We start from the raw sequence: 14,176 nt of genomic DNA, 5'->3' as shown, positions 1-14,176 counted from the left end.
CGGAATACCTAGATGTGTGAGCCTCAGTCATGATACATACCCAGAGATCATCCACATTTGGAACACATAGTCGCCCTTGGTACCTTAGTGTACCATCATCCATGCCAGGAGAAAAGGCCATGGTCTTATGTTTATGAATTCCCTCCTTCAACTGTACCAATAACAGGTCATTGCATTACTTTTCCTTGACTTCCACAACAAGTGATTCAAGCCTATTTTGCACAATCACTCCTCCTTCAGTAGAATCCGCAAGACGAACTCCCAAACTAGCCAACCGATGAACCTCCTTGGCCAATGACTTTTGATATGCCGCCAAGTGAGCCAAACTACTCTTAGATTTCCGGCTAAGAGAATCCACTACAATATTAGCCTTCCCTAAATGATACAGAATATGGATGTCTTAATCCTTGAGTAATTCAAGCCATCTTCTCTGCCTAAGGTTCAACTCCTTCTATTTGAAAATGTATTGAAGGCTCTTGTAGTGCGTGAATATATCCACATGGACCCCATACAAATAATGATGCAAACTTTTCAATGCAAACACCACCTCCGTAAGCTCTAAATGATGTGTTGGATAGTTCTTTTCGTGATTCTTGAGTTGCCTAGAAGCATACGCTATCACCTTGCCATGTTGCATTAATACACACCCAAGTCCGATTCTTTAAGCATCACAGTATACCACAAACCCATATGTACCATCTGGTAGGGTCAACACTGGTGTCGTAGTCAACCTCAATTTCATCTCCTAAAAGCTCTTTTCACAAGCATCTGACCATTGAAACTCAACATCTTTCTGCGTCAATTTAGTCAACGGAGAGGCAAGGGTAGAGAATCCCTCCACAAACTTTTAGTAATACCCAGCTAAGCCTAAGAAACTACGAATCTCTATTGGAGTAGTAGGTCTAGGACAATTCGTCACCACTGAAATTTTCTGAGGATCGACCTCAATTCCTTCTCTGGAGACGACATGACCCAAGAATGTAAGAGATTCAAGCCAAAATTCATATTTCGAAAACTTTGCAAACAACTTATGTTATGTAGAGTCTGTAGAACTGTCCTGAGATGATCGGCATGGTCCTCTCGACCTCGTGAATATACCAGAATATCGCCAATGAACATTATCACAAAAGAGTCAAGAAAAGGCTTGAAGACTCGATTCATAAGGTCCATGAAAGCTGTCGGGGCATTTGTTAGCCCAAAAGACATTACTAGAAATTCAAAGTGCCCATACCAGGTCCTAAAAGCTGGTAAAGGTATATCCTGCTCGCTTATCTTTAATTGGTGATACTCAGATCTTAAATTAATCTTTGAGAAATACGTAGCACCCTGCAATTTGTCAAACAAATCATCTCTCCTTGGCAGTGGGTACTTATCTTTTATTGTAACCTTGTTGAGCTGCCGATAGTCAATACACATCCTTAGCGACCCATCTTTCTTTCTTATAAATAGAACCGGTGTGCCCCAAGGTGACACACTCGGACAGATGAAACCATTCTCTAACAAATCTTTCAATTATTCCTTTAGCTCTTTTAATTCTGCTGGTGCCATTCTGTAGGGTGAAATAGATATAGGTTGCATGTCTGGCATCACATCAATTCCAAAATCAATCTCCCTATCTGGTGGGATCCCAGGGAGTTCATCCAGAAAGACCTCAGAAATTCATTCACAACCGGCACGGACTCAAGTGTAGGTGCCTCAACATCGGTGTCCATAACTCGGACCAAATGGTAGATACACCCCTTGTTAATCATCTTCATGGCCTTAAGGTAAAAAATAAACCTATACCCCTTCGGCACCACATCATCCCCCTTCCATTCAATCACTGACTCGTTTGGAAATTCAAACCTAATGGTTCTGGTTCGGCAGTCAGGCTTGGCAAAACATGAATAAAGCTAGTCCATTCCCATTATTACATTAAAATAGACCATCCCCGATTCAATGATATCGTCCATGGTGTCCTGACCATGCACCATGACAACACAATCCCCATAAACCCGTACGGCCACAATAGACTCGCCAACCGGCATAGATACAGAAAATAGATCATGGAGTTGTTTCGGTTCTATCCCAAATACCATAGAAACATAGGGAGTGACATATGACAAAGTGGAACTTGGATCAATAAGAGCATATGCATCATGAAATTGGACAGTCAATATACCTGTGACAACATATCGAGAAGCCTCTAAATCCCGACGCCTCCATATAGCATAAAATTTATTGGGTCCTCTGAACTCTGTGCGCCACCCCTAGCTGCATCACGCCTTGTGGGAGCTCGGGTTCCTCGAGTTGGAGGAGGTGTTGTGGATGTAGTAGCTGCAGAGCTTGATAACTGCACCGCACCTCTTTCCATGATCCGGTGGGACCAACGGCAATCCCTCTGAATATGACCCCTCACACCGCACCCGTAACATATAGGTAGGTCCATAAAGCAGACCCCAAAGTGCATCCTCCCACACATAGGGCATTGGGGCCTCCATTGCAGCTAGAATCTCCCTCCAGGTCGACCCTGCTGGTGGGGTCCCCTGTTGCCATAACGAGGCCCGGATGGTGGTGCACTCATCGAAGACTGAGTGAATGACTGAGATGGCCTTGATGACCTTCTCCTAAATGCTGACCTACCACCACCAGAAGAACCACCCAAGTTGCCCGCGGCCCGGGCCTTACTGCTACCCTCACGCTCCCTTGTATTTTTCAGTTTACAATCCTCTGTAGCTTTAGCAAATGCCGCCATCTTACCATAGTTTATATCAAAATTCAAGGCAGTCGTAGAGGCCTCATTAATAACCAAGGGGTTAAGGCCCTGCACAAAGCGACGCACTATAGCCTCCATAGTAGGCAAAATATGAATAACATACTTGGACAGGCGCCCGAACTCCATATGGTACTCCCTCGAATTAATGCTACCTTGCTTCAGGCTCTCAAACTCAGCGGCACGGGCCGCCGTAGTCTCCGCAAGCAATAAATGATCCATAAAGGCATCAATTAACGCACTCCACCTCGTCGGAGGGCTCCCCTCCTCATGGGACTCCTCCCACATCTCAAACCAAGAATAAGACACCTTTTTCAGGCGGTAGGAGTCCAACTCCACTCCCTCTGACTCAGTAGCACGCATAACTCGGAGAGTCTTGTGTATCTCATCAATGAAGTCCTGGGGGTACTCCTCATGATCTGTACCTGTGAACACTAGAGGATCTAACAGGAGAAACCTATTCACCCTGGAACTAGCGGAATACCCTGACTTACTCGAAGAAGTAGGTGCAACATTTGATCTCTAGGCCTGGGAGGCCACTATCTAAGCCAACATCTACATGGTTCCCCTAAGATCCCAATCAGAAACAACGGGACCAAAAGCTGGTGCTGGAGGTTGAACTGAAATATCTGTTGGAGGGACCGTTGCACCTTTAGTAGGCGGAAGAACTAGTGCAGTCTGAGCAGGAATAGTAGATTCAGATTTTGTAGTAATTGGGGGAAAATCCTCACCCCTCGGGTGCTCACCCGCATCATCTAATACAAAATCAACTGCCACTCCTGGGGTAACATTGGCTCCTTGGCAAGTTCTTGCCTTCTTTCTAGGCGCCATGTACTGAAAGTTAGAGTAAAGCACGAGTTAGAGGAGGAACAATCTTACAATCAGCTTTTTTTGCACGATCGAGAACATCGAAGAAGGGTTTTATTACTAAATGCCCAAGTAGCCACCTAATTATCAATGTGGTAGACAACACACCGATAAGAAAGACTATGCTATACACGGCTCCGAGACAACCTAAGACACTTTAAAACCTTAGGCTCTGATACCAAGTTTGTCACGTCCCGACCTCAGAGAGTGCGATCGATGCTCAACCGAGATAATCCGATCGAGCAAGCCTGCTGGATTACCCTCTACCCAACTCACCCATAAATAAAGAGAATACAAACTTCATTAATTAATACCAGGAGGTTTCATGAACAACACGAGTTCCATCACCATTAGTTACTTCATTTATATAGTTTGAAAATACATACACTTTCGTAGTTTGAAGTGGAACATGTACTACACATATAACATTACTCTCTTGAATTTCCCAATACCAATACAGAACCCACATCATGTCTACGGAGCCTCTAATAGATATAAAAGAGTACAATGATAGTGCTGGCAACAAGGCTTCGGCTATACCTCAAAACATACTACACACAGAACAAAAGATGTACAACCCCAGAATGAAGTGGGGCTCACCAAGTCAGCTGGGAAATGAGTGTATCGCTATCATTGGTGAATGCCTCCCACTGTGGAACCACCTACATCCATTAAAGATACAGCGCCCCCGGCAAAGGGGACGTTAGTACATGTCGAATAGTACTAGTATGAAAACCAAAACATCCATTTAAGGACATGGAAATACAACATAAATATGATGAATCATGGTAACAATAATAGGGCTTAGATAGCCATACAAGTCAAAATAGATTTATTAAGAACTTCCAATAACATTATAAATTTCAAGTCGGGAATCCTTTACAACTACCTTTACACAGAGTGGCCTTGCCGCCTCACCCCAATGTATGCGGGTGGAGGTGGAATCAAAATACCAGAAACTCTACACAAAACGGCCCCGCCACCTCACCCCAATGTATGCGGGTGGAGGTGTATTCACAATACCACAACTATACACAAAGTGGCAATGCCGCATCACCCCAACGTATGCGGGTGGAGGTGTAATCACAATACCACAATTCTACACAAAGCAGCCCTGCCGCCTCACCCCCAAAATATGTGGGTGGAGCTGTAACCACAATGCCTCAACTCAAATTCCCAAAATGATAATAATACGTACAAAAGAGTTCCCCTTTAATCAACCTTTCGGCACCTTTGTCCTTAGCAAGTGCAAATTTATAAAGTGTCATCATATGAGAAATAAGTGTTTAGTCATATTGATTTCATACAAGATCTTCTCCCCAAAGGGGTATAACATGATTAAGTCAAAACTAGAGAATCCTTAACACACAAGGGTTCTAACACGTTATGCCAACCGGGCATCAAATCTACTAGTTTGAATACTCCACAGCAATAGCACTCCATGTCCGAACTTTACACGATGGAGTTTTGTAATAATACGGGAATTCTAATACCATAAAAAGAGTTTAGCCTTCATACCTTTGCTTTGAGCATTCCTTAAATTACTACATTGTCCCGGAAATCCTAGAAACTTCAATCTATTTTGAGACATAACAAAATGGAATACAAATTAGGAAGATATTCATGATTTCAGCTCATTGGAGTATTTTATCAAAAACTAGGTGTGCGAATTTGATTACAAGGTTCTTCCATAAGATTTCCTTCACTCCACAACTAATTCAACACCATGGGTTTACCCATACTAGTTCAATTACCTCCCCACCATCCTCATAGCCACATGCATGCATAAATAACAACTCCCATACCCAAAAATCATACTCCCAAATTACCCATCTTATACCCAAATTCGAAATTGAGGACTAGGGTTTGAACCTTACCGCTTTGATGAAGACCTTGTGAGTTTTTCTTGTGAATTCTCCAAGTCTTGATCAAGGATTGATGAACAATTAGCCTAGGATTTCTCCTCTCTCTAGAACACTATCACTTCTCTCTAAAATATCAGATTTTTTCTTCAATAGAGTCCCTCTTCTTGAATATAATGAAATAAGGTCAGGTCAAAAATTAGAAAAATTGAAGCCCCGACGCAGATCAACGGTTCGCAAAATGGACCGCACAATTTCCCTCCGGAACTGGGCAACTCTGCCAAATTCTGTGATAGGTCTGTGGTCCGCAGACCAATTCTACGGTCGCATAATAGATCGGAGAACCTCCTTCCAAAATTTCTCATGTTGATTCTGCGATGGGATCTGCGGCCAGCAAAACAGTTATGCGGCCGCATAATGGTCCTCAAAATTTAGCTCAAGTTCTTGCTTCACTCTACGGCTGATCTGCAGCCCGCAAAGTGATTCTGCGGTCGCATAGTTGATCGCAAAAATGCGATAGTCTGCAACACGATTCCTTCAACTCCCATATGCACTGTTCAGCCTAAAAGGTCCGAGCCGCGGTGAGTTTGCTCTCCGCGAAGAATTTCTACAATAATCAATACATAAGTCCACCCAAACATCACGAAACCTCGTGTTTTAGGTAAAAATTCACTGGGCCTTACAAAAACGACTGGACGGGTCGTTACATTTACCGACCGAAGTCAGTCGGTACCTTTTAATTCCAGATCTAAAATCGGATTTCCCCCTAATTTCTTCTTCTCTTCTCATTTTTTTCTAACTCCCTTCTTCTTTTCGCCCTCACATACACAACCACTTCTCCCACTCCTTCTCTTATCCCTCACACAAATCCCGTTTCCCACTCCTTCGTTGCCACCCCAGTTGCCTCTCTTCCGGCATTGCCGCCACTAGTGCCGGTGCTACCTCCATTGCCCCTCCTCCTCCACCTCTATAAATTTCTAGGTTTCGATTTGTATTAAATTGTTTGTATAATTGTAATGTTTTTTTAATTAGTGTTTAAATTGATTGTTTAACTTTGAATTTTATTAACATTTTAGGGTTTAGGTCTTGTTAACTTTGAATTGAATTGAATTGGTTAGCTATGGTGTAAATTGAATGTTAAAGTTTGTATTGAATTGAATAGTTTAGTTAGGAATTGAATGTTTAACTTTGAATTGAATTGAGTTTTTAGAGTTTAGTTCTCGTGAATAGAACTTTTAGGGTATGAATTGAATTATTAAGTGTTGCTATTTTCCGAGGTTAATTGAATTGTTTAGGTTAGAAATTGAATTATTTAGGCTATGCATTGAGTATTTAGGGTATGAATTGAACGTTTATCTTATGAATTAAATTGTTAAGGGCTTATGTTTGTGAGGTAAATTGAATTTTTAAGGTATGAATTGAATTGGTTTAGGGTATGGGTTGAACTTTTAGGATATGAATTGAACTTTTGAGGGTAAGTATTGAGTTTGTTGGATAAAGCTTTTGTTTTGTGAGGTTAATTAAATTGTTTAGGGTATTATTTGGATTGTTTAGGATACGAGTTGAACTTTTAGGATATGAATTGAATTTTTAAGGGTAAGTTTTGAACTTTTTGGATATGAATTAAACTTATAGTTTATGTTTAAATTGAATTAATCATAATTAATTGTATTTACTATAATTTAATTTTAGTTTAATTAGTAAAAAATAGTTAAATTAATTGACTAAAAATTAATTGATTAATTTATAATTGTAGAATAAATTAAATAGTTCTAATACTTATGGAAATATCTTAGTTTATTTTTGTTTTCTTTGTATAGATGGAATATCGTACTTGGATGTACAATAGGAATTATCCTAATCGACATGGATTGAGAGAGGATTTTGTAGAAGGGATTGATGACTTAATTAGACATGCAATGTCACTTTAATCATACCAAATTGAAGGAGTAATTAGGTGTCTGTGTGTCAAGTGCGATAGTGTGAAGTTTAAAAAACCGGAGAAAGTTAAGTTGAATCGTTATAGTAGGGGGACTAATCATGGAGAGATCGATGTGTAACGACCCGATCGGTCATTTTGAGAATTGATGTCCCGTTCGGTGGCTTAAAGTCTCGAGTAGCTTTGTGTTGTGTATTATGACTTGCGTGTGTGGTCGAGTTTGATTTTCGGATATTTCGGGATTGGTTTAGAAGGTTGATTCTTGTTTTAGAAGTTTAAGCGGTAAGAGTTGACCGGAGATTGACTTTTATGTAGACGATTCTGAAATGGTGATTTTATTATTCCAATATATCCGTATGGTAATTTTGGACTTAGGTGTATGTCCGGATTTGGATTTGGAGGTCCGTAGGGTGACTTGATGCATTTTGACGGAACTTTTGAAAATTAAAGGTTAGCAAAATTGAGAGGTTTGACCGGGAGTTGACTTTGTTGATATCGGGTTCAAATTTTATTTTCGCGAGTTGATATAGCTCTATTGTATCATTTGGATCTTGCATGAAAATTTTGACATCATTCCGGGTTGATTTGATATGTTTCAGCGCGAGTTGTAGAATTTAAAAGTTCATAAGCTCATTAAGTTCGATTCGAGGTGCAGTTCATAGTTTTGATGTTGTTTGATGTGATTTGAGACCTGGACCATGTCCGTATTATGATATGGAACTTCTTGGTATGTTTTGATGGGGTCCCGGGGGCCTGAGGTGTGTTCTGGATGGGCTACGGGCCATTTCCTCCTATTTTGGAATGTTGATTACTGGTGTCTGATGTTCTTCTCTGCGATCGCGAAGTTTCAGCCGCGATCGCGTAGGTTGTTTGGTGACTAGTCCTTTTCCTTCTTTTCCTTCACATTGGTTTGTCCGCGATCGCGTGTGTGTGAGTGTTGCTTATTTGCGTTCATATTTGGTCTAACGCGTTCGCGTACTGTCGACCATGCTGGGGAGGAAAAGGCTTCGTTCTCCGCATGTGCGTCCCTTGTTCCACGTTCGCGTTGTGCATTTTGTGGCAGTGATTGTCTCTTCATCGCGATCGCATTTAATTTTACGCGATCGCAATGTGTAATGCCTGGGCAGTAGAATATTAATTCCCAAATCGAGGGTCCTGAGCAATTTTTGAGGGGTTCTTCACGTGTTGGATTGGGGTAAGTGTTCTTTACTTAGAATTGATTATATTTCATGATTCAATAAATTGTTTTAATCATTTAATTAGTGATTTGAGTGGGAGAAAATGAGAATTTTTGTGAAAAAATTCAATAATATAAAATGATGAATTGATGGACGATTTGATGTAAGACTTTGATAATTTTGGTATGGTTGGACTCGTATCGGAGTGGGTATTCAGATTTTGTAATTTTTGTCGGGTTTCGAGGTGCGAGCATGGGGTTGACTTTTTATTTCTCTTTCTAGATCGATTCTTTATTATTCAGAATTATTTCATATGAATTTTATTTATGATGTTAAGTTAGTTTGGCTAGATTTGAGCCGCCCGGAGGTTGTTTCACACAAGAAGGTCATTTTAGAGTATCAGCATAAATTCTTTGAGGTAAGTATTTTGCATAACTTTGTGTAGGGGAAACTACCCCTTAGGATTTGAGTCACTTGTGCTAGTTGTGTCATGTCAATGTCGTGTACGCGAGGTGACGACTACGTACTCAGGCATATTTGTGGAAATTTGACCGTTTAGGGCTCTTATGTTCTTATGTTCATTAAAATTAAGTTGTCTTATCATGTCAAATCTTCCATTTACTAAATTCACCCTTACAAGTCTTATTTGGAGTTGATTGATTCATGTTCTTCCCTTGTTGCTAACAAACTCTTATGTGCCTTAATTGATGCCATTGCCTCTTTTATTGCTATGTTATCTTTTATGTAATTGCTTAACCTTAATTGAAATTATTATTATATCTTCCATAGTTGCTTAACCTTAACTGAAGTTTTATTATCCTCTTCATTGTTGACTTATACTTATGTGGAATCATTGTTACACATTACCTCTCCCTTTGTTGAGCTATTCTTGTGTAAACCATTATTACCTGTGTGTCTTTCATTGTGAGATCGTTCTTCCGTTTATTTTTGGTGTGTAGTTCTTGTGTTGATTTACTTGTCGTACTCTCATTTTGTTGTTGTTGATTGTTGTTGTACTCGGTGTTGTTGAGCCGGGGGCTATGCGTGATAGTGGTATTGAAATTGTTTCGAGGAAAAGTTGTGGCATATGGGCAGATGTGGTGAAAAACCTTATATTGTGTTTTATTTTTGGCACACGTGGTATTGTTGATAGGACTGTCAGGGTATTCACACGTGAGTTGTCCGTGCTATTGTTATTATTGATATTTACACATGCGGTGTGACAATGCGGGCTACAAATTTGGGTTTGCGCATATGGAGAGACAAGGTGGGAATATTATAATGCGCGTGCGACGAGACAAGTCGGGCATTTACTTCATTATTGCGCACTTGGCGAGACAAGGTGGGTTATGCCGGGGAATGATTTGTGATGGCCTGGAGGTATTGTTATTGACAATATTTGTGGAGTGGTGTTGAGAATTGTAATGTGGGCACAGGATGCGAAGAGATTAAGTTACATAAATTAGGACCCGTGAAATGTGACTATGAGGTGAAGAACCTCGGGAAAATCCTTGAACAAAACTTGTGTGGAAGCGGTTGCTCTTATTGAGTTGTTACTTGTTTCCTTTACTTGGTTTCACCGGACTTAAATTATATTCAGCCTACTTCACGGCGTTATTACTTGTTGTGTCTCGTTGCTAATTGTTGCTCTTAGTTTCATATTACATGCATTGTTTTGTTATTTTTATCATGCTTAGCTTTATATTGATATTGTCCCCTGTTAGTTTCACATTTATACTTGTACAGGTTATTATGTCTAGTAGGTGTCTTGACTATTCATCGTCACTACTCCACCGAGGTTAGCCTTGATACTTACTGGGTACCTTTGTGGTGTACTCATGCTACGCTTTCTGCACATTTTTGTGCTGATTCAGGTACTACTGAGTTGGTTGATCGCTAGCTAGCTGTTTGAGTTTTGCTGTGGAGACTCAAAGTATACGTATTGTCGCATTCGCAGGCCTTAGAGTCACCTTCTGATATTGTACTTATACTGTCTATTTCGATTTGGAACAATTGTACTTAGAAGATTTATCCTAGTAGAGCTTATGACTTGTACTACCGATTTTGGGTATTATATTGCACTTAGAATTATTGGTTTACTATAGAAATTTCAGTTTCATGCTTAATAGTTGTTTCTGGTTAAATTATGTACTTTAGTTCAGTAAGTGTTACGCTTACCTGGTCTTAGTGACTAGGTGCCATCAAGACATCCTTCAGAGGGAAATTGGGGACGTGACACGATGGTAGCTGTGGAATATTTCATAAAATTATTGTTGGTGAAAGTAGTAGGTCGGTGGAGAATAGAAATCAAGATTCTAGAATTCATAATATGATTGCGGATGCTTTTGGGATGCACTTCGGGGTTCAGCCCGATGAAAATGTGGAACGGACTCCTAATGATGATGCAAAATAGTTTTATGAACAGTTAGAGGAAGCTAGTCATCCACTATGTGAAGAAAGTTCGCACTCAGAGGTGTCAGTTGCAGTTAGATTACTAAGTATCAAATCTAATTGAAATATTTCATTGACCTTATGAATGAACTAATTGACCGAGATATCAACTTACATGATGATTTCTATAAGGCAAAGATATTGGTTTCTAAGTTAGGACTTTTGTCGATGAGAATTGATTGTTGTGAATATGGTTGCATATTATATTATAAAGATGATGCAAATTTAGAAAGTTGTAAATTCTATGAAAACCCTCCTTTCAAGAGGCTTTCTAGTGGGAATATGGTTGCGTCTAATGCGATGAATTATTTGCCTCTTATACCTAGGTTAAAGTGGTTATATGTGTTGATGAGTTCCGCTCCTCATATGAGATGGCACTTTGAAAACAGAAGACCACTTGGTGTTATGTGTCATCCTTCATATGGAGAAGCTTGGAAGCACTTTGATAGGACATATTAAGATTATGCTAGTGAACCAAGGAACATTCCGTTAGGTTTGTGTGCAGATGGCTTCACACCTTTTTCTATATCTGCGACACCATATTCATGCTGGCATGTATCTCTTACACCTTATAATCTACCACCTGAGTTGTGTATGACTAGTCCATATATACTTTAAATTTTATTATCCACAGTCCACATAATCCGAAAAGTTTGATTGGTATATATTTGCAACCTTTGAATGATGAGCTAAAACAGTTGTGGTATGACGGTGTTGAAACATATGACATATCAACCAAGCAGAATTTTAAGTTGTGTGCTAAATTAATATGGACTATTAACGATTTTCCTGTGTATGGAATGTTGTCTTGGTGGAGGACTGATGCGAAGATAGCTTGTCCTTACTGCATGGAAAATGATAAAGCGTTCTCCTTAAAAACATGGCCGAAATCAATCATGGTTTAATTGTCACCGTCAGTTCTTGCCTGCTGATCATGAGTTTGGAAGGATGAAAAATGCATTCAAAAAGAATACAGTGGAACATGATTCGCCACCTCCGATACTTTCGGGGTGATAAAATTTAGGAGAGGGTGCAGAACTTCACTAAAGTTACTAAGGCGCCACCTTATAGATTCCCCGGATAAGGTGTTACTCATAATTGCTTGAAATAAAGTATATTTTGGGAGTTCACTTATTGGAAGGATAATCTTCTTCGACACAACCTTGATGTCATGCATATTGAGAAGAATTATTTTGACACATTGTTCAACATGGTGATGGATGTTAAAGGTAAGACAAAAGATAACCCAAAAGCTAGAATGAACTTACAAGAATATTGCAGGCGACCTAAATTATACTTGCAGACAACGAACAATGGTAAAAAGCTCAAGCCCAAAGCAAGTTACACATTCACTTTGGAGGAGAGATGACAAATTTGTGATTGGGTTATGAACTTGAATATGCCTGAGAGTTATGCGTTGAATCTGGGAAAACGTGTAGATATGGAGATAAGGAAGTTGAGCCATTTGAAAAGTCATGACTGTCATGTTTTCAGGGAGACCTTAGCGCCTGTTGCATTTTGTGGTTTGCTTGAAAGAATTAGGAAACCCATCATAGCGATTAGTTTATTTTTCAAAGACTTGTGTTCTTCCACTTTGAGGGAAGAAAACCTACTTCAGATGGATCAGAACATCCATGTAACTTCTAGTAAAATAGAAACAATATCTCCATGTTGTTTCTTTGATGTGATGGAACACCTTCCAATCCACCTTGTACACGAGGCACGACTTGGAGGGCCTGTTCAATGCAGATGGATGTATCCCTTTAAGAGGTAAAATTATAAGTTTGATGTAATATTCTATTTTATTTGAATGTTCTTGGCTAACATGACATTATGTAGGACAATTGGCAAATGAAAACAATTTGTTAAGCAGAGGAATATGATTGAAGGATCTATATGCGAAGCCTATCTTGCAAAGGAAACTGCACATTGATGCAACTACTAAAACTTTTTGATGTGTCACAGTCTGGGTCACTTTGGCCATGATGCTATATATAGTTCAAATAGTTTGTAAGTTTATCGTGATAATGTTCTAATGTTCCCGCTATATATATACATATACATATATACATATACATACGTATATATATATATATATATATATATATATATATATATATGGCTTATGATAACTTATGAGTTTTTTTAACACTATATGTAGGTAAATAATCCAAATAATGGTGTAAATCAATTTTTGAAAGATATATCTTGGGGACCTGGGCTTCAGGTCACAACAATGACTAAGTACGTAGTGAATGGTTACAAGTTTCATACGAACGATTTCTCTAAGAATAAAAATAGCAATAAAAATGGGGTGTGGGTTAAAGGTGGTGATGGCAAACAAGTTGGATATATTGATTATGATGGTGTGGTTAAAGAAATATTACAACTAAAATATACAGGTTGGCCATATAAGAAATTAATACTCTTTAGATGCAGGCGGTTTTACCCAAATCCAACAAGAGGTACAAAAGTACACCAGCAATACAACATAATTAAGTTTAATCATACGAGGGAGTATGATCATTATGATCCTCCCATAATTGCGCATAACGTTAGGAAAGTGTATTATGCTCCTTATCCATTGTGGTGGAATAAGTCCTATTGGTGGGTGGTAATCAAACCTAAGCATGTGGGTAGGGTGGAAGTCGAGAATGTGTTAGATGTTGCATATTAAAATGATATCTCAAGTGTCCACCAAATAGTGAACAATCAGTTAGAAAATGATTTGGAGCATCCTAAATGAATATTAGAAGAAGTTGATATAAATGAAGTAACAACTATAGAAAATGAGGACGAAGAATCAACTGATGAAATTAAGACAAGTGAGGACGAAAAATTCTCAGACGAGGAACAATACGTCTACGAGGATTAACCAATTGGTTTTTTAAAGCACTCTCGTGATATAACTTGTTTCTTATTTTGTCATTCTAAATATGTATTATATTACGCAGATGGCAGGCAAGGGTCAAGGTAAAAATGACCCTACTAGTTCTCGGGGTCGAGAGAAGGCTAGGAAGGCAAGGAGGAGGTAGAATCTGGGGATAATTGTCACGACCCCAATTTTCAAGCTTAGGATGTAGTGATGACACATAGTCTCTAAGACTGGGTAAGCCTAACACATGTT

The 14,176-nt window shown here is 39.3% G+C and overlaps 1 protein-coding gene across 1 annotated transcript; it reads right to left on the bottom strand.

Moving 5' to 3' along the window:
* Positions 1-175: 175 nt before the first annotated feature.
* On the bottom strand, positions 176-3,115 carry LOC138898930 (uncharacterized). The gene is made up of 2 exons (XM_070185039.1): positions 2,533-3,115; positions 176-375 (listed from the first exon to the last, which is right to left on the bottom strand). The coding sequence occupies exons 1-2, from the start codon at positions 3,113-3,115 to the stop codon at positions 176-178; spliced, it is 783 nt and encodes a 260-aa protein (XP_070041140.1).
* Positions 3,116-14,176: the final 11,061 nt, after the last annotated feature.

The sequence above is a fragment of the Nicotiana tomentosiformis genome, chromosome 9 (genome assembly GCF_000390325.3).
Source record: "Nicotiana tomentosiformis chromosome 9, ASM39032v3, whole genome shotgun sequence".
In the NCBI taxonomy this organism is placed as follows: domain Eukaryota; kingdom Viridiplantae; phylum Streptophyta; class Magnoliopsida; order Solanales; family Solanaceae; genus Nicotiana; species Nicotiana tomentosiformis.
The sequence above is the reverse complement of the archived record's forward strand: the minus strand, read 5'-3'. Positions and strand labels throughout refer to the sequence as shown.

What these genes read in the sequence shown, in the direction of transcription:
- LOC138898930 (XM_070185039.1), bottom strand. Translation starts at nt 3,115, where the DNA reads ATGCGTGCTACTGAGTCAGAGGGAGTGGAGTTGGACTCCTACCGCCTG. An exon ending in ACCATCCGGGCCTCGTTATG is followed by an intron (nt 376 to 2,532) that starts GCAACAGGGGAC and finishes TGTATCATTTAG; the next exon opens with GGAAGGCTAATATTGTAGTG.